Below are 21,452 nucleotides of genomic sequence, written 5' to 3' on the forward strand. Positions count from 1 at the left end.
AGTAGTAGTAGTAGTAGTAGTAGTAGTAGTAGTAATAATAGTAGTAGTAATAGCACTAGTAGTACAACGCGACTCTCTCCGAAATTAGATGGTCTTATTATAATTTTACACGAGGCTTCCTCGCACACATTTCGATAAAGGGTATATCTAAAAGGTGTATTTGACTGAAGCCAAAATAAAATATGCATACCGATACAATTTTGTTTACAACATTAATTTTGAATCGCTAAGTTTAAACAATGGTTACAAAGAAGAGTCAAAGTTCATTCATATTCAATTGTTTGATAAGCTAGTACTAGTATTAACATATTGATTGTTCCTAGTATTTACTTATTTGAAAAGATATAATTCTAATATCCATATTCCTTCGTATTCGATATCTGATAAGATTTAGTTACAGGAAATATGACCTAGTAAACGATTAATCATGTTATCTTTGATTTGCTATTGTTGGTTGATAATCTTTCGAAGTCATACAGCTGATAAAGTTGATAGAATTATATTATGACGGCGGAAACAGAGGAATTTGATGCAGGGGACAACGCTACCCCTCAGTAAGGTCTAGATGAATGGACCAAATATAATGTCATTTTAAAACGTATTATAAGCTTCATTTTAAAGGGGAACTGTATTCTTAGTGAGAAAAATAATTGTTAATGATACATGTAAGGTCTCGATTTGTCCCTCAAGAACCGAGACACGCATGTACCACAGACATGACAAATGTGATATTCACTCCTAAAAGGTATAGACCAGTTTTGGAAACGTCCCCCTCTCAAAAATGAAATGAAAGCTCTTATTACCGATCATGTGAAAGAATATGTTTTATCTAATACGTGATGATACAAATTTTGCCGAGAAACCGCCTACTAAGTGATATATTTGGTAAAATATTATTTCTATCCGGACTTAATACATATCGCGTAGTCCCATATACATCTGTTTGTGTACAGTGCTTGTAACTTTACTAAGACTGGGTCAAATTTTTTATAATTTTGATGATTCCAGAACCTTGCAGTACACACCATTACTTATATGCTAGATGATCAACCTTTTCAGATCGGTTCCACACCGTTTCTTTCACAATGCAATCGCATGACCAGAACTGGTCTATACCTTTTTTCCCGATAATCTTAGTTAAATTATTTTTGACGTCTTAAAAAAGGGATAAACTCGCTATTTCTATCAGATTTTTTTTTTGAATAGTTGAATTTTTTACACCTAAGTGGATAGTAGCATATGTGGATTAGTGTTTTGCTGAAGGACGTTAGTGCCCTCAATCATCAACCCTCGGATTTAGATTCAAGAGAAATAACCACTCTACCACGAAACCTCCAAACTATTACGATTAATTTGCATCTCGATTAAGATTATCCATGTAAACATTTGGGCTACTATAAGTTGTTACAGTTTATTTTCTTTTAATTGATGCCACATCCGTGTTATTCTCGTTATCTTAATAAGATATAAAACAATTCTATTGACATGAACATGATAAAGGTGAATCCTATGAAGAGTATTGCTTGTTTTGGGGTTAAGTTAGTTTTAATCTGATTAGCTCCTGGTAAGTACCCCTTCGTACCAATGAACGCCCATGACTGTAGACAGTTTTCAATATCCCTCAAAGAAGCCCCCTTTCAAACGTACCCATACAAATTCTCCATTTTCAACGTAGGGGTAAATCACCATAATGTCAAGCTTCCCAGAACAATATAAGCCTGTAAAGACACAGTGTGCTAGGACCTCCTGAATACCTTTTCCCATATACATCATCGCAAATATATGAAATTTTAACGTGTATGGTCACATACAAAAATCATTAATGGGAAAAAGGGGTTTTACTAAACACAGCTTGAGCTGACATCCCCTTCCTAAGTAAAAAGAAAAATATGCCAAGTAATAAATGTACATATGTAAACACTTCATAAACATTTGTTAACAACGCGACTCAAAAATTAAACGCAAGTCTAAACAAAAATCCCTATTTTTTCAACAAGAATGTTCGTGATACTTTTCCTTTTTATAATCTCTTCATGTACCAAGTATCCCAAGAGACAAAATATGTTAGCCTAGGGGTTAAATCAAATTCAATATTTAACGTGTGTTCCCCTCGAGCTACGCATAATCTGTTTTTACTAATAATGCTCATACAATGGTGAATTTCATGTAACTTTTTTTCTGGTGTATTTCAATAAAATTCAGCTCAGAATTTTTTTTTTTTTATAAAATATGAGAGTAAAAGCAGAGTATTGATAATGGTCCCCTCTGAAAATAGAAATGGATGGGATACCATTCTTTGTCACGTCTTGTCACGAGTATCTTTGACCCAAATGATTGGAAAACGACCAGTACTACGCAAAACCTGTCACGGTTTGTTTGTTTTCAGGATGTCAATCATTTCCCTTTACTCAACGTACTTAAAGATAAAGACCAGTTATGGTCATGCAATTGCATTGTGAAAGAAACGTTGTGGAATCGATCAGAAAAGGTTGATCATCTAGCATATAAGTATTGGTGTGTACTGCAAGGTTCTGGAATCATCAAAATGATAAGAAATTTGGCCCAGTCTTCGTAAAGTTACAAGCACTGTACACAGAAAGATTTATATGGGACTACGCACACGTGCGCGACACGTGCGCGACACGTGCGTTTATCTCTCACAGACCAATAGATAAACTAATTTACCAAATATATCAATTAGTAGGCGGTTTCCCGGCAAAAAATTTATCATCATGTATTAGTCAAAACATATTCTTTCACATGATTGGTAATAAAGAGCTTCTATTTCATTTTTTGAAATTGGGGCGGTTCCAATACTGGTCTTTACCTTTAATATCAATAAGAAAAAAATATATAACAATGAAGTAATTCAGATGAGTGACTACATCCTCATAAATAAGAGTGTAAAATGGTACCCGGTTGTGGAACTCCTTACCACATGCCGCAATCGATTTTTATCTCCAGGAACCCTTGAAGCAGAAGGTGCAAAATTTTAGCTTTAGCTTGTTTTTAGTTGCACACATAGTTCTTGTAGAGCCCTTTTACTTGCACTGTCCTCTCGGCACAAGACAAGCGCAAGGTACGAACATACGTCATCGGTGGTCTGTAGTATACAGGAAGAAGAAAATAATCGACATGTGGTAAATTAGCAAAAACTGTTTTAAAAAAAAACATGTCCCACAATCACTGAGACCACTTTTCACGAAATATTTGTTGTCATATTTCTAGTTTGACAAAAGAAAGTCCTTTTAAGGTTTGCACAAAGAAAAGTATGAAACAAGTTTCAACAATTGAGACTAGAATAGTCAGAATTCAAACAATTTTCTTTTTGAACTTCCAATCAATTTGGTAGGTAAATGATTATTCCTGCTCTATTGCAGTTGTAGTATTGTGAGATTTGTTGCCTCCTGTGGCTGGACCTGGGTTTGGTGCAGGCTATTGTTTAGTGTGCACTCATGCCTATCTTGCAATGGCTTGAGTGCACGCTGGACAATGACCTGGGCTTGGGTTCGGTGGCAGGAGGTGACAGCTTTCACATTACTGGAGAAGACATTACTGCAGAGAAATCACAAGTGGTGCACGTGCATAGTGGGCAATTGAGTTACATGACCACAAAGACTGTATTGCATGCATGTACAAGGGCGTACCTTGAAGTCAAGCCTTTTTTATATAGTGTGGGCGGGGCTGTTTTGTAGCCTTCAAAATAAAACAACCAAACTACAATGCAAAGCGTCTGAGAGTGAATTACTTTGGCCTTTCTTTCACTGGTGTCAGAAGTGGGATAGGCGCTTTTGAAGTTTATCGGACGACCTGAGCGACACCACGACGAGCAAGGATCAGGAGCGACAGTGGAATCGTCAGCTGGAAGTTTGCAGACTGAAGAGACAGCCTCGGCCCGCAGGAAAACAAAAAAACAGTATTAACGAATTGACAGAACTCATGTGCAATTTGTGTTTTTTTGAAATTTTCATTTAAAACTTCATGTTAATCTGTATTGTTATATTTAATTGTGCACATATTTTTGTATTAGTGCCCTCCTTGCACCATGACTACCCCTTCAGGACAAGCACTGGATGCGGACATGATGACTCAGTTCTTCCGGCGATCAATGGGACTGCAAGGAATTTCGCAGAGCCACCTCTCCAAGTTTAAGGGGCTTCCTGAAAGTGGGAATGATCTTTCACTTCCAGAATGGTTTGAGGAATTTGATGAACTCACAGCTCAATTCAATCTGTCTAGTACAGAGAAGGCCAGATTACTCCTTGATCATCTAGCAGGTGCAGCACGGGAGGAGGTAATGTGCCTACAGGATGACAAACGGCATGATTTTGATGAGGTTGTCAGCACCCTTAAACTATGCTTCGGATATCAAGAGACAACCCAAACTCTCAGCAGCAAATTCCACAATCGCCAGCAACAAGAGGGAGAATCACTTTGTGATTTTAGTAGAGCACTTCTACGAACCTATTGCAGGATGATGAAATCTGCGGGAAAGGAAGATCAAGCTGCCCTTACACAATTGAAGGATCATGCGTTGTGTGACCAATTTGTAAATGGAGCACGGGATGCCTCGGTACGGCGTGAACTTCGACGTATCCAGCTTGACCATGGGAAGTCTGGCTTCAATGTAGTGCGAAGTGAGGCTCTGCGGTTGTTCCAAGAAGCACCAATATCCCACCTTAAACCTAAAGTTAGAGAGGTAGAGACAGAGTTTGCCCAGACAGCATTAGCTACAGCAAAGCCCGAACAAAACGTCCTCAAGGAGTTATTGGAACAACAGAGGACCCTTTTGTCCGAAGTCGAGAAACTGAAGACTGACATGACATCACTCAGTAAGACAGTGCGCCGATTGACAACTGGCAGGAGGAAAGCAATTGAAGATGTAGAATGTTACAAGTGCCATAAAATGGGACATTATATGAAGGACTGTCAACAAACTGCTACTGGACCACTCACCAAAACTTCGGGAAACTAGCTAGCTCCATTGTTGAGGGTGAAACAGTGGAGTTGAGAAACCAACGGCCCATAGCAAGTGACCAGTTCATGTGTGCAAACGCAGAGACTGAAAGCTCTGGAAGAGGGATGGATAAAGACACTAGGGAGAAGAGCACCAAGTTGAACATTAAGGACATTTTGGTGTCACCTAGCCCCACAGTAATGGCTGACGTTGCTGGTGTTCAGATTGGATGCATTTTGGACACCGGGTCAGAAGTCTCGATCATCCCATCAGATTTGTTTCATTCTCAGTTCACAGCTTTACTTGGGTGTCCTGAGCAGCTAGAATTCTTAGTCAAAATTACAGGAATTTCAGGGACTGAAGTGCCGGTTGAAGGGTATGTACGTGCCCGAGTGTGCATTGGTGATCATGAAGCCATGGTAGGATTTCTGGTTGGGCAGAAGATGTCAACTGACGGTAAACGACAAGACTTTCCAATACTGATTGGCAGCAATGGTCTAAGACCACTTCTAGGGGAGGAGATCAGTGACCTTGAGTTAGCTAAGGCTTGCCTAGATCTGACAAGTGGGATGAAACAGAAGAGGGCACAGAACGTTGCGACCGGGTCACAACAAGAGGTAATCGCACCAAGGACAGTGCGACATGTGCAGTGTCATCTGGATCGCTCCCAGCTCGAGATCACAGAAGACGAGTCAGGAGTGTGGCTTGTGGAACAAGGTGACTGTTCAACATCGATTCCTTTCCTTCAAGTGATTGAAGGTTGCGTCTCTGGGGAGTGCGTAGTTGATATTCTTGTTGCTAATACCGGAGAGGTTGAAGTAGCCATCCCCCCTCATTCGAACTTGGCATCTGCAACTATGATGGAACCACGCAATGAAGTAAGTGTGAAGTTAGTGGAGAGTTCTATTGAAGTGGATGTGCATGAGATATTAGTTTCAACAGGTGGCGAGGCTAGCGACTTAGTCGAGCAGGAAGATGGGAAGCAGGCGCAGACATCGACTACCCAGCCCCGAGAAACAAATGGATTTAGATTCAAGGATGGAAGTGTAGCACGCCTGCCACTAGGTATTAGTTTAGATGGAATGCCTTACGAGGATGCAAGCCGAATTGCAACACTCCTGTCTAGCCATATTGATGCGTTTTCAGATGGAGAATTCGATCTTGGATATTGTGATCTTATCCCTCATGAGATCAGAGTGAATTCAGAGAAATCAATACGCATGCCCTATAGGAGGATTTCTCCTGGTGAAGCCGAAGAAGTTCGAAAACTATTGCAAGACATGTTAGATAGGAAGATTATCAAGCGTTCATTGAGCCCTTATGCCAGTCCTGTGGTGTTAGTGAGGAAGAAGTCGGGAGCAATCCGTCTCTGCATAGATTATCGTCAGCTAAATGCCATTACCATAAAGGATTCATTTCCTCTGCCTCGGATAGATGAGTCTTTGGAAGTAATGGAAGGTGCTAGATACTTCACATCACTTGATCTGACTCATGGATACTACCAAGTAGCCATGCATCCTGATTCAGTTCCCCTGACTGCATTTCGTGTACCCTGGGGGTTATTCGACTTTGAAAGGATGCCCCAAGGCCTCTGCAACAGCCCTTGCACCTTCCAGCGCATCATGGAACTGATATTTGGAGACATGAACTTCAGACAGCTTATTTTGTACCTTGACGACATCCTAGTCTTCTCCAAAACATTTGAGGATCATTTGGTTAGATTGGAGGAAGTGTTCGACAGACTCATTAAGTATGGCCTTAAATTGAGAGGAGAAAAGTGTCAGTTCCTTCGGAAAGAGTTGACACACCTGGGACACATCGTCAGTGACAAGGGAGTAATGGTGGACACAAGGAAGGTGGAACGTGTTGCGAATTGGCCGACTCCCAAGACGTCATCCGAACTCCAATCTTTCTTAGGACTTGCGTCGTACTATAGGAGGTTCGTTCCCTATTTTGCTAAAATCGCTGCCCCCCTTCACTCTCTCATTGGAGGAAAGACATCCTCAAAAGCGGGGAAGAGACATCCAAGAAATACATGTCAAGACGATACCAAGTTCAAATGGACAGAAGAGGCTGATGAATCATTTCAAGTGTTGAAGAACAGCCTAACTACTACACCTGTTCTTGCCTATCCACGATTTGGTGAGGAATTCACTTTAGAGGTAGATGCTTCTTTGAAGGGCCTCGGAGCATGCCTATCACAGGCAGGAGAGGATGGTCAACTCCATCCAATAGCATTTGCCAGTCGCAGTCTACGGGGAGCAGAAGCGAGATATCCAGATTTTTCTAGCTTCAAAATTGAACTTTTGGCCCTCAAGTGGGCAGTAGCAGAAAAATTCAAAGGTTATCTGATGGGTTCTAGATGCATTGTTCTAACTGATAACAATCCCCTTGTTCACCTACAGACGGCACAACTTGGAGCTGCAGAGCAGAGATGGGCTGCACAGCTCGCTCCTTTCAACCTCGAGATCAAGTACAGACCAGGGAGGCTTAACCGTTGCGCAGATGCGCTGAGTCGTTATCCTGGAAAGAATGAGGAAGAGGTGAAGGCGGTAATAGGCGAGGTAACTGCCAGCACCATTCTCCCTGAAAAGGTTGTGGGCAGCAATGACGAGGAACAAGAACTACTACCCAAACCAGTCCCATGTGTTTACCCCTCTTACTCACCGCAGCAGTTAGCAACTATGCAACAAGAAGATGACACATTATCTGTTCTTTGCGAGCATTGGCAATCAGGATGGAAGCCTGGAGATCCTCTTAGGACAGAGAATTCCGGAGTTAAATCCTGGTTTAAGGAATATTCCAACATAGTAGAGGAGAATGGGATACTCTATCGTCAATCTCCTAATGTCAGCGAGGCACCAACCAAGCAACTTCTCACTCCAAGAAGGTTGAGACGAAGAATGCTGGAGATGGCACATGACGAATGGGGTCACCAGGGGGTAGATAGAACTATTGGAGTGTTGCGCCGACGATGCTTCTGGCCGGGGCTATATCGGGATGTGAAGGAACATTTACGAAAGTGCTTCATATGTGTCAAATCAAAAGCGCCAACTCCTGTAGTTCGCACTCCAAGACGTCATCTCATCGCCTTCAAACCCATGGAGCTAGTGGCCATCGACTTCTTGAAACTCGACAAGGGAAAGAATGGATATGAAGATGTGCTAGTAGTCACAGATGCCTTTACAAAGTATGCACAGGCCATCCCATGTAAGGATCAGACAGCAACTACAGTAGCAAAAGCTCTTCGAACACACTGGTTTGCACACTACGGTGTTCCCCTGAGGATCCATTCTGACCAAGGGAGAAACTTTGAGAGTGGTCTTATTCGCGAACTATGTCAGTTGTACGGAATCACCAAATCTAGAACGACCCCATATCATCCTGAGGGGAATGGTCAAACAGAAAGATTTAATCGGACTCTCTGTGCTATGATCCGATCACTTCCTTTGTCTGAACGACTAAAGTGGCCCGATGTTATCGGTCACCTGGTGTTCCTGTACAACTGTACTCCGCACAAGGTGACACGTATTTCGCCCTTCCGTCTTCTGTATGGCAGAGAGCCATATACACCTCTAGATCAACTACTGGGAAACATCGAAGGTGACTGGGATGAAAATTTCGTAGAGGAGCAAGCCAAGTCACTTGGTTTTGCACACAAATTTGCAAAGGAAAATATCTCGGCAACTCATCTGACTGGGAAGAATGATGCCCTGCCCAAGAGTTGCCCCTTCACGATAGGGACTAGAGTCCTCCTTAAGAGATGTGCCTTCACTGGTAGGCATAAACTGGCAGATAAATTTCATAACAAACCCTATGTAGTTACCCATGTAAATCAGTCAGAGGATGTATATGAAATCCGTCCATTGTTGGGTGGTCGCCTGTCGAAAGTGCACCGTAAGCTTCTCATCCAGGACCCCAGGGACGATGGATTGCCTGTGGAGGTCGAGGACTCCTTACATCGGCATGAAGACTTGCAAGACCCTGTAACGGTCCTAGCTGAACATTGTGACAGTGAGGAAGAACTCCCTTTCATCTTTGTATGGGGCTCAACCAACCCAGATGACCAGCCAGTAATACGACCCCAAGATGAATACGATGGACGTCGGCGTTCTACCAGAACGAATAAGGGGTTTCATAGTAACCCAGCACGTCTTCCTCGTTCTGTGTTAAGGTAGCAGAAAGACGAAGTTAACCCCATAAGGGGGGAACAGAGAAAATGTCTTTAATGTATATACTGGTGTTATGTAGGAGAGATATATTAGTAATCGAGAACTTATTTTATCATAAAATACTTTCAGATTGATGCTAGGTTGCTGGTATATAGACCAACTTGTATTTTAACATTATGCATGTATGTTTGTATTTTATCACAATATGATCTTGTAAGGTTGTTGCTAGGTTGCTGGTATATAGACGTAATTTTATTTTAACATTATGCATGTGTAGTAATGTGAGATTGTTGCCTCCATAAGGGGGGAACAGAGAAAATGTCTTTAATGTATTTTTTAGTGTGTTTTGCAATTTTGATTTTATTGCTAAATTAATGTATTACCAGGTAATGTCATTAATTGGGGGGAAATTGTAGTATTGTGAGATTTGTTGCCTCCTGTGGCTGGACCTGGGTTTGGTGCAGGCTATTGTTTAGTGTGCACTCATGCCTATCTTGCAATGGCTTGAGTGCACGCTGGACAATGACCTGGGCTTGGGTTCGGTGGCAGGAGGTGACAGCTTTCACATTACTGGAGAAGACATTACTGCAGAGAAATCACAAGTGGTGCACGTGCATAGTGGGCAATTGAGTTACATGACCACAAAGACTGTATTGCATGCATGTACAAGGGCGTACCTTGAAGTCAAGCCTTTTTTATATAGTGTGGGCGGGGCTGTTTTGTAGCCTTCAAAATAAAACAACCAAACTACAATGCAAAGCGTCTGAGAGTGAATTACTTTGGCCTTTCTTTCACAGTGAAACGTATTTTTTAAATTTTCGAGTACGTGGGGGTGGAGGGGAGGAGGAGTGCGAACAGGGGACACAGTCAGAATTCAATGGTACTTAATACCCACTGGGCTCCCAGTCCAAAACCTCCTTTGCACAGTACACACGTCGTGCCCCCCCCCCTCCTAAAAAGGAAAAACACTGTCAAACGCCACTTATACTATAGGACTACATGTAATGAAAGTAAGTGAACAACTCTTAGACTATTCTTCATTTATAATGCAAACGCATTGCTTTTTGGAATCAATCAGTCTCCAAACAAAACAAAAGAACATATTTGTAGTTATCCTATTTTATTCTCTTTAAGATGAATCACATAGGCCTACATGTAAGGAAAGTATATACACAATTCTTCATTTATAATGCAAACACATTGTATTTGGGATTCAACCCGTCTTTTATTCTGTCCTTTTTGTGAGGAATGGGGCAAATAAGGTGAATAGAATATTTCAATATTTGCTAAGGTGAAATGACACGTACAGAGCATTCTCAAATGTTGAGTTTTTTTGTATTATCGATTTCAGGAAAGGTGATATTTAGTATGCATCATGTTTATATCACATATTGAGAGATTTGAATCAAATGTAAAGGACGAAATGTCTATAATGTAAAGAATGAATATCAAATGTAAATAGTTGATGATTAGGTGATGTGGATTGGTTGATACGTCACCTGATGATGTGGTGCGCGGTTCGAGTCCCGCCACGCCACTGATGTCCTTTGGCGAGACATTAATTTACATTAATTTGCCACGCCTCGACCCAAGTGAGGTGGATGGGTACTTGGCGGGAAATTTATTCCTTGAAATGCTAGAGCGCCATTTTAACAGTCATCCCAAAGCTGGCGTATACTGTGGAACGCCAAGAGTGTCAGGTTGACATCCATGTGCGCTACAACTACTACTATTATTATTATCATTATCATTAATGTTGTTACTATAATCATTATCATTATTATCGTTGTAATAAATATTATAATCTTTATTGTTATTGTCATTTTTGCACATTTTAATAGATGACACATAAAGCTATAAAGATGCATCATGTTATTTTTTTGTAATCTTTGCGATCGCGTTAAACTAACAAAGCAACAAATAAAAATAAACCGTGATAAACGGATCAGCGAATGCTTAAGGAAATCTGAAAAGTAATAAGAAAGTTTACAAGCCGTGATCTATCAAACTAGAAATGCAACATTTGTATACAGGCATGCAGCTCATTTGATTTTAGTGTAAAAATTAAAGCTTTCCATTTTCTAATATTTATATCATGACACATGTCTTTGCACACCTCCCTCCGTCAATATCGTATGAGAAGATCATTTTTGCCACACAAAAAAAAAAGAAAAAGAAAGTGTAGCCAATTTCATGTTTCATGGATAACAGCTAATATAGTCAATGAACACAATTTCTTTTCTTTTATCCGATTAACTCTTACTTCGAAAACGTTTTTTAAAACTTATTTTCTGTTTTCAATTGACTTGTTAGCAGATTAGATTTCTCTTTTAATGGTTGCATGTAATATAGTTGAAGTGGTTACACAACCACCATCGAAAACAACTTTACGATGTACATAAATTAATTTTAACGAAACAATATCAATTTACGATCATTCTATATAAGGCACTTAAGTATTTTGTTGTATGATTAAAGTAGTTTTATGCAATGAAAGACGTTGTGGCAGTGGCACAATTCATGAAGAAAATTTTAACAACAAACCAATATTAACTTACAGTAGTCCCGGAGAGAAAATGTTTCACATCCCGCTGCAAAACATGAACAGGCCGAGTCCTGCATTATGAATTTATAATAATGCTGTATTACCTTAAAATGGCCGTAACAATTGAGCCGAGGCTGCATCTAGGCCTATATATTTGACTCATTATGACAAATATAAAAAACATCACACAGTTATATGAACAATATACAAACCACATAATCAGGTTAATGGTATTACTTAATGCGCCATAAGTCATGTTTAAACTTGTCTAAACATGAATGTTTACGCCTATATCTCGTTTACAGTGTAGTTCCTAGAAGTCTATAACAAGTAGGATATAATTATTGTGTTAGATGAAACAGCCTGATTCCTCTTGAGATAAAACAATGTTATTAGACGAATTAGTTTAATGTTCAGTTTATTGTTTCATATTTCATAGTTCAAATTTGTAATTGATTTCACAAAATAAACAGTCCAAACAGAAATGTTATTGTCAGAGACTTGAATAGAAGGTGAGCACTTCACATATATTTGTTTGCATGCAGTAATCATTGGAATATTTAAATAAATTTATTCTATTCAATTTATTTATTTTCCATTTCAAAACAATGTGAACACAAGGCCAAAATAATTGCAATAAAATCAAAAATATAAAAGAAGAGTGTACTACAAGGCGAATAAAATGTGGATGAGCCTACGGTAAAAGCTATACCCATGAATTTGGATTGCTTTTATTTACCAAAAGAGGAAGTAAGACGACGAGGAGAAGACAAAAATATTGAAAAACATAACAATTAATAACCTACATTGATATTTTCTATTAAAGTCAAAGCCTAATTTGCATTGATAGATTTGTTGTTTAATTGGCAAAATCTATCTGACATTTTTATTTGATTGCTGAACAAGGCCAATGTTCGTTCTGTTAGGAACGCATATCATATAAAGTAAACTTTTTTAATCTAACTTTTTTTAGTGTCCTTAGTCCATGTAGTACGTGATTATGAAATGAAATGATTGTATGGGTACAAAGTGCTCTAAAAAGAGACTTTATTTTATTTTTGATAACAACCTGCCTGTTCAAATATATATTCTAGTATAAACAAATACAAGATGATAAAGTTTGATTGTGTGACTGGCCCGTATAAACGTAGAAGGCATACGGGAAATACACACACACATACACACGCACACACCCCACATGACATACACACCCGCCCGAGACACGCACACGCACACTCCAAACTCAGGCAGGAGCGTCTACGCCTAACATTGATGCCGAATAGAGCATAAAATCAAAAGCTTCGCCTGTGAATTGACTGCCCAATAGTTCCTGCTTCGGAAAATAAATACTTTTAGACACTACTTGAACACTCTTTCATATTTGATTCGCAAACCAATTTGCCTTTTAACGCATTTTGAGTGGATCTTATTCAAGAGACTAAACGCTTGGAATCATAATTTCTTAAATCATTACGTATCAAAAGTGTATGATATACATCAGTTATTTCATTCATTTATTTTAGCAGTTTTTACAGTAATATTTGTTCACATAAATATAATAACAATGTGCCAAGAGACCGGTGTCCTATATTTCAATCATTCCTCGTCTTATATAACAGCTGCTTTTGAATATTTTTCTACCTCTGTTTTGCATGGTGAAAAATCGTACTGCTGGCAAATTGACAGAAGGGTTAACAACCAGATTTTACCCTCGATAGCAAATTTGAAAATTTGAAAGAACGAGTTTCTACATTTTTGTTATGCCTCGAAAGAAAATTTTCAGCAATCAAACTGCCCGTAGGTTTGGACCTACAAAGCCCCATTTAGAATGGTGTAACTTCTTGAGTGACTAGCATCACCCTTCACGGGGTTCACATTCATTCTTACATTTCCCCTTGAAAATGTGAAACCAATTATCACATTTGCAAAGTGACCCATTATGAAATATTTTGATAATGAAAAGTGTTAAGTCATTCAAAATATTCCAAACTGTTGGAACCCAGTTTATGAAGGTACAAACTCTTTACTATGTTTACTGCTGGTTGAATTTTGTTTCCCACTTGATCTCAAGATTATGTATAAATCAAGCTTGGGCAAATCTCTTGGAAAAAAATACATAGCGAAAGGAAATGAGTGAATAATGGCTGCGTAAGTTAAATAGATCAAACATATATATACATACATACTGGGACAATATATATATATATATATATAATGATTTTTTTTTTCCTCATGGATATTTACAGAAGCATGACACAGGAACGAGTACAGACGAAAATGACGTTTCAACAGAAATCGACACAAAGTTGAATGAGGACTCGAATATAAAGAAGAATGGAATTGCAAAAACAATAGATGAAGTAAGTTTCTGAAAAGATTAACAAGGGAAACCGTAACTGTTATTGTTAGCCTTGTTACATTTTTGTATATGCTGCATGAATGTTTATATATATATATATATATATATATATATATATGTATACAGTCAAACCTACTTTAGTGACCACCTGTCTACAAAGACCACATTTGTTTTTCCCTTGAAAATGGTTTCCTATTGAGACATGTACTAAAGGAACTTGTCTACAAAGACCACCTGTCTACAGCGATCACTTTTTGTGTTTCCCTTGGGTGGTCGCTATAGACAGGTTTGACTTATATATATATATATATATATATATATATATATATATTTATATATATATATATATATATACACGTATATATATATATATATATACGGCATGTCTTGTTGTTGGGTGATTGGAATTATGTTTATTTCTATCTTCTCTTTGTCATCCATCGTCACTTGCTCCTTTTTCTCCCATTCCTTTCTTTCTGCTTCTTCTTTCGAGTTTCTATTTATCGCACACACAGTCTCTCTCTCTCTCTCTCTCTCTCTCGATCTTTAATTTACATACAAACACACACACACACACGCACACAATTATTTCACGTACAATTATTCTCCCATTATATATTTACAGAAGCATGACACAGGGACGAGTAGCTACGAAAATGCAGCTTTTGTAAACGACATAGAGACAGATTTGGATGAGGACTCGACTAAAAAGAATGGAACAGCAAAAACCATGGATGATGTAAGTTCCATATAAAAAAATGTAACAGTAACTGAGAATATAATAATCATGTCATTTCCGGTGTGAGGCATCGATAATGTAATCGACTTTCTATATATCATGCTTGTATGGGCTACTTGATCTTCCGATATTTGCCATTGCAACGTTTTCTCCTGGCTTTATTTCGTGAAAGATATAGGGTTGAGTTAACGGTTAGGGTTGCGATTGTTTTTTTTTATTTTAGGGTTAGGGTCATTCCACAAGTATAACAACATTCGTAGCAAGAACTTGTATCGAGAAACATGCCATTGTCCCGGCGTGGATAGACTCGGGAAATCATGGTCGAAGGGGGTGTTTCACAAAGATCGTAAGTTGAACTTATCTCCAAGTTGGACTTTAGAATTATGGAAAGCCGTTAGCATCTTTGAAAATGATAGTTATTTTAAAAGGCATAACATGTTAATTCAAATCATTCATATTTTCTATTATCAAAGAGATTTCATGTTCTTGATGTGTAATTTAAGAAAAGTCTAAAATACCTGATTTAAAAAAAAAATATATTCTATTTTAAGGCTACAAATGGCTCTCCGTAATTTTTAAGTCCAATTTAGAGTTAAGTTCAACTAAGGATCTTTTTTGTAAAACACCCCCCTGGTCATACCCTCTTCAGGAGGAAGAAAGGAAATCAATCTTTTCAGGAGTCATATCGGGATCATTTGTCCTCTACTTGAATCCAGTCCAAAATAAACTTGAATATACTTGATTCAGAGAGGAGGCATGGCCGATGGTCATCCGTGGTCAGAACAACTGTGTCAGATATTAAAGGAGGCCTTTAGGGAATTACTTGTTTTTTGGAGTTGAATCCGCTTAAAATTATTGTGGAAGTTGTGGGTAGATTTATCTTTTGAGAGTGGTTTTCTCTTAAAAGACAGGTCTCGTAATCACCTCTGAGTAGGACCTTGTCCCTCAGTTCCGCCCTCATAAATAGGACAAATTAAACATAGTTTACCCTTCATTGTTATCGCGAACAAACAGTTGTCTCGCACAAATCCAATTTTCTTGATCATAGGTATATGTTCATCATCATGATCATATCGATTCGCCCGTGTAGTCTCGTTATTCAGATGTTTTCTGCTGTATTGGGATGTTGTAGGAAATTAAAAAAAACTTTCGTTTGACCTTTGAATCGAATCGTTTCAGGTAATGTGAAAATAAAATCATCACGTGATCATGGTGATTCAAAATTTTGCTTACCCCATTAATTAGTTTTCTTGAGATGTATGTCCAATAGATGAATTCAAGTAACAACAATAGCAAATGACCACTTAGGTTTGACTACTGTAAACCTCACATAACAATGGACTTCTCGATAGAGTAAATACAATTGTTCAATTGGTTTTGAAATAAAGTAAAGCTCGAGACCAAAGATCACATACTCCAAGCTGATAAAGAGTCATTAACTGTTCAGGTCCCTCACCTTTACTTTGTCAATCTACAATACAAACACATTATGAAAGAGATTAGACTGGATAAGGCGTGACCGTTATAAGTGGCATCTCAAGACTATGATTTGATCTGATTTCCTTTTTTTGTTTTTGTTTTACTTGACTCCTAAGAAAGCATGTGTATGCTTGCAACTTGCAAGTAAGCAACGAAGGGACTTTGTAATGAGGAGTTATGCCTCACCAAAGGGTATTACGAGGGTATTTTCAGGGTACATGTTAATTAATATAAGATTGACTAATGATGCTTTACCCCCCCCCCCCCTCCCCCACCCCGGCAGGACCCAGGCTTTCCAACAGACTGAGTTCAATTCTAAAAGGATTTATACTTTAATTTTAATACTCTTTTACAGGATACCTATGCAAAGATTATAGACCCGCCTAAAAAGAGCAATGGCGATGCCACGGTGATCGACCCGGACAATGACGATGATGATGATGATGATGATGATGATGATTTACAGGCCAGATTGTGGAAGGTTTGTAGCAAGCAACCAGATTTGGCAGTAATATATGATTGCAGGGTCCGCGAGAAGAATGTTACACCTGATGAGGCTTATCTGAGAAAAAAGGACCATTATTATCATAACCATTATTATTGTTATTATTATCATAACCATTATTATTGTAATTATTTTCATCATCATTACTTATATTGTTTTTATACCCTCTGGATTTCTTCACAAATTACCCTAGTCTTGAATTTCGACCTAATAATAGTCCTGTGTTGAATTCAACCCTTGAAAAAAATACTAACCGTTCTTCAATGTGGACTTTTAAGGATTTACTTTTCTGATTGTGTGATGAATAAAACACAGCCAGATAAAATCACATTATGATTCATGGGTGGAGCAACCCAAAATTAGCAATGTTATTGAAATATCGTTTTTCAAGTTTTAAAAAACGCCATCGCTCAGACTGTCAAGGCCAGTTTCAATATCATGTTCACTGTTGAATATCCAACAAAGAAAAATCATGTACAAATTATAATAGTAGCGCATTTCTAAAGTAGTTATACGAGGCTAGAATTGACAAAAGCCTTAGTGATTTTGATTTGTTTCTTTCTGCTTCAGTTTATAGATTAAAGGTAATGCAAAGTTTTGGGAAAATCGGATGGATAGTAATTCTTTAAAATGTTGATACATTTGGATGTATTATAAGCACTAAAAAATGTAGCCCCTAAAACACTTCTGCTTTCGAGATATTGAATAATCAAAAATTTACCGGTGCTCCTGGTACATTTAAAATATTATAAATAGCTCCTAAGGCATTCCATGGTAGCTGCGACCATGAAAATCTCAGAATATACAGTTTTAATATACAATTTCCAAACGGGAATAGCAAATTGGTCGATTGTACGGTAGTCAAGAAACATTGCCGGTTTGAAAGCTAAAGTAATATCAGTCTTGAGAGGGCGCTATATAACATAAATAGTTTATTATTTATAATTTCATCACTTTAGACTCGGTCATTGAACATTGTACAATCGCATATGCTTCCAATATGTTCATTTGAACCAAATTCGTGACCCCAAACCAAAACTTTGTATTACCTTAGTTGAAGTATTTTCATTTTTCTTTTCAACCCCCGTCCAATAAAAGGGTATCTACGTATACACAGACAGTATCACCAAGACACTCAGCGAGAACAAAACGATGATCAGGTACATGGTGCTGATCATCCTCCTAATGGGATACGCGGCCTTCCTCATATACGCCTGCATCTACGACTTCGACGAGGCGTTCGTCATTCTTATCATCACGGGCCTCGTCGTCTTTGTCTACGGCTACATCCTGATCAGAGATACTCAAGGAGAGAAGATCTATAAAAAGATCATGATCCCGATTGGAGAGAAGATCGACAAGTCCTGGGTTTACATCAAATGGTATGTGATGCGGTTCTTTGCGTCAGTTTCTTATCCTACTCGACTTGAGCTTTCAACCCCGTACCATGTACTACGCCCACTCCCTAACCTTCCCCAGGATCTTTGACAAAATAAACACCAGCGCAATTGTCGCCTGATCATTTAATGCACAGTATCGAATAAGGGATATTAAAACGAGGGGCGGGGTTGGGCACTCGTATTTTGGAATGTCCGTTTTTCCTTACATTCGAAATTTCCAAGGTTAATTCCAAGCATACTAACTTTTTATACCAAGGGATTCATAACTCCAAAAGAGAAAATATTGTTCATATTTCCGAGAGAGCGTAACAGACAAACGAAAACAGTGTATATAACATTCACAATCTTATACAAGTATGGTATCTTAAACGGTGCAATGGGTAATGAATATGACAAAAAATGAGGAGTAATTCTGGCAGAATAGTTTTACGGGGACATGGGGCGGTTATGCTTGGGCTTCATACATCCATTTTCTTCATGTGAGTCTGTGGTGTTATTAAGGGGGGGGGGGGTGCTTGAAGTGAAATAATTAGTATTATTAGTTAACAACTGTTGTTGTTATTATAATCATCATGTTATTATTGTTATTAGCCCCATTGTTGTTAGTATCATTATTATTGTTATTATTATTATTATATTATTATTACTATGATCGTTATAATTGATATTGTTATCGAATTTAGTGTTATTATCTTTGTTATTATTATTATTATTACTTTTATTATAATTGTTATATTATTATCATTATTGTTATCATATATTTTTATTATCATTATCATCATAATTAGTAATATTAATGGTATTATCATTATAATAATCATTATTATCATTGGGCAACTTGAACCCCACCAAAACAGCTCTAGAACCGCTACTGCACATGATAAAGGTTTAGTTTACAACGATTATATTTTATCTGTCACTAGGCCGTGCATCCTGGCTGTAATTGCCGGTATAGGCGTTGCTCTCTACTTCCTTACCCGAGACACTCCTGAAAACCTCATTTCTCTGGCAGGATTGGTCTTCTTCTTACTCTTCAGTTACGTCTTTTCTAAATATCCAGCCCAGGTCAGTGTGGGATTTTTTTTTGTTTTTTGATTTGATTTGATTTCTGCATTTGTTTCCATATAAAATATAACTGAATAACAAAGAACATACAAATGTAAGGTATAATACAACATAAAAAAAAACAATAATTTCTTCATACCAACATTTTTTGTTTACGTAATATATGTACATATAATAATGAAACTTAATATTTTCATAACATATAATCATAAATTCAAAGTATTATCCGAACTGTTCTGTTGGAAAAGTGCAGAAGACCGCAATCATAAGCAAAGCTTGACAAGGATGGCGGCCTCATTGTAAACTGTACGATTCTGCCAGTTTCCCTCACAACGCAGTTCCGTTGGTTGTACGACACATTATCCGGCGATAATAGCTCGGGGGTGGGGAGGGGGGGGGGGAAGGGGGGGGGGGGAGGGTGTTTCACAAAGATTCGAAGGCGAACTTAACTCTAAGTTGGACTTCAATATAATAGAGAGCCATTTGTAGCCTTATTTTGAAATATATTCAAAAGCACAAATTCAAGCATTTTAGACTTTTCACAAAGATTCGAAGTCGACATTAACTCTAAGTTGGACTTCAATATTATGGAGAGCCATTTGTAGCCTTATTTTGAAATATATTCAAAAGAACAAATTCAACTATTTTAGAGTTATCATAAATTCCACATTAAGAACATGAAATTTCCTATGATAATAAAAAAATATAAATGATTTGAATCAACATTTTATGCCTTTTAAACTAACTTTTATAAAATATTTCCAAGGATGCTCATGGCTTTCCATAAGTTTTAAGTCCAACTTAGAGATAAGTACAACTTAGGATCTTTGTGAAACACCCCCCTGAAGTCAATATCGTACACTAACCAGATTCTAAAATTCATCCCTGCACCCAACACTCTATCTAATACTAACAGTAGCATTAATACATTTTTAATCATGGGAATATAGAATAATAAAAGTCAAATTGCACTTGTTTTGATACGTCCATGTATCGACACAACCTTGGTTTAGATTTCCTGAATTCCTTGGTAAATTATGTGATATAATGAGTTGGGTGTGTTAAAAAGCAACGCAGTCTTGTGTTATTCCCAAACATGTATTCTGGGGGGGGGAGGGGTGTTAATCAACACCTCTCCCCCTTGAGCCCCCAAAACAGAGTAACTTTGTGGTTACCATCTTTTTGTGGATCTGCGCCTGGTGTAACATAGAAATATAGCTATTATTCTCCTCAAACATTCTAGGTCAAGTGGAGGCCGGTCATTTGGGGACTTGCCTTGCAGATGTTGTTGGGGTTATTTATCCTCAGGACATATCCAGGCTTTGTTCTATTCGAGTGGCTCAGTGATGTAGTTTACGCGTTCCTCAATTTCTCTGCCGCCGGCGCCATCTTCCTATTCGGTGAAAATTACCAGGAACATTACTTTGCATTTGCGGTAAGTGCTTTTATTAAATTTAAAGACCAGTTTTGGAAACGCCTCTCATTTTATGCTCTTATTACCAATCATGTGAAAGAATATGTTTTGACTAATATGTGATGGTACAAATTTTTGCCGAGAAGCCGCCTACATATTGATATATTTGGTAAATTAGTATATTTATTTGGACCTGATAGATATAACGCACGTGTGCGTAGTCCCATATACATCTTTCTGTGTACAGTGCTTGTAACTTTACCAAGACTGGGCCAAATTTCTTATCATTTTGATGATTCCAGAACCTTGCATTAAATTCAATCTTTGTGTTAGGATAATCTGTGACGGTATCAATATCTGAAGACGATTTTCTTTCCCCCTCATAATTATGTAGCCGTTGTGATATCTCTTCTCTTCCACTTTAAAATGTTATTCAGGTCCTTCCCATCATCATCTATTTTAGCGCTGTCATCTCGGTGCTTTACTACTGGGGAGTGATGCAGACTGTCATCCAGAAAGTAGCCTGGTTGATGCAACGTACTATGAGGACATCGGCTTCGGAATCCCTCAATGCTGCAGGCAACATCTTCGTTGGCATGGTAACGAGAATCACCATCATCATCATCATCACGGAAAAGAAATGATATTTTATACCGGGAGGGAACTAGTGTTTTCAAAGATATGACTACTCAATGATCATTCCATTCAAAAGTTAATCTCAGAGAAACTTTCTTTCTAATGAATATTCAAATAATACACTGCAGTGAGGGCATTAGTAATTTTATTAATGACCAGTCATTAGTAAAATCATGTTATA

At 38.1% G+C, this 21,452-nt stretch overlaps 1 protein-coding gene across 1 annotated transcript in view; it reads left to right on the forward strand.

Moving 5' to 3' along the window:
• The window catches only part of LOC587329 (solute carrier family 28 member 3), a 32,392-nt gene that overhangs the window by 5,710 nt on the left and 5,230 nt on the right, over nt 1-21,452 (forward strand). The window contains exons 2-8 of the mRNA XM_030987735.1: nt 13,921-14,034; nt 14,659-14,772; nt 16,607-16,732; nt 17,855-18,138; nt 19,080-19,221; nt 20,465-20,656; nt 21,073-21,234. Coding sequence (XP_030843595.1) covers nt 13,921-14,034; nt 14,659-14,772; nt 16,607-16,732; nt 17,855-18,138; nt 19,080-19,221; nt 20,465-20,656; nt 21,073-21,234 — 1,134 coding nt within the window. The remainder of the gene's footprint in view (nt 1-13,920; nt 14,035-14,658; nt 14,773-16,606; nt 16,733-17,854; nt 18,139-19,079; nt 19,222-20,464; nt 20,657-21,072; nt 21,235-21,452) is intronic.

This window comes from Strongylocentrotus purpuratus, unplaced genomic scaffold (assembly GCF_000002235.5).
Source record: "Strongylocentrotus purpuratus isolate Spur 01 unplaced genomic scaffold, Spur_5.0 spur5_scaffold_17, whole genome shotgun sequence".
Classification (NCBI taxonomy): Eukaryota; Metazoa; Echinodermata; class Echinoidea; order Camarodonta; family Strongylocentrotidae; genus Strongylocentrotus; species Strongylocentrotus purpuratus.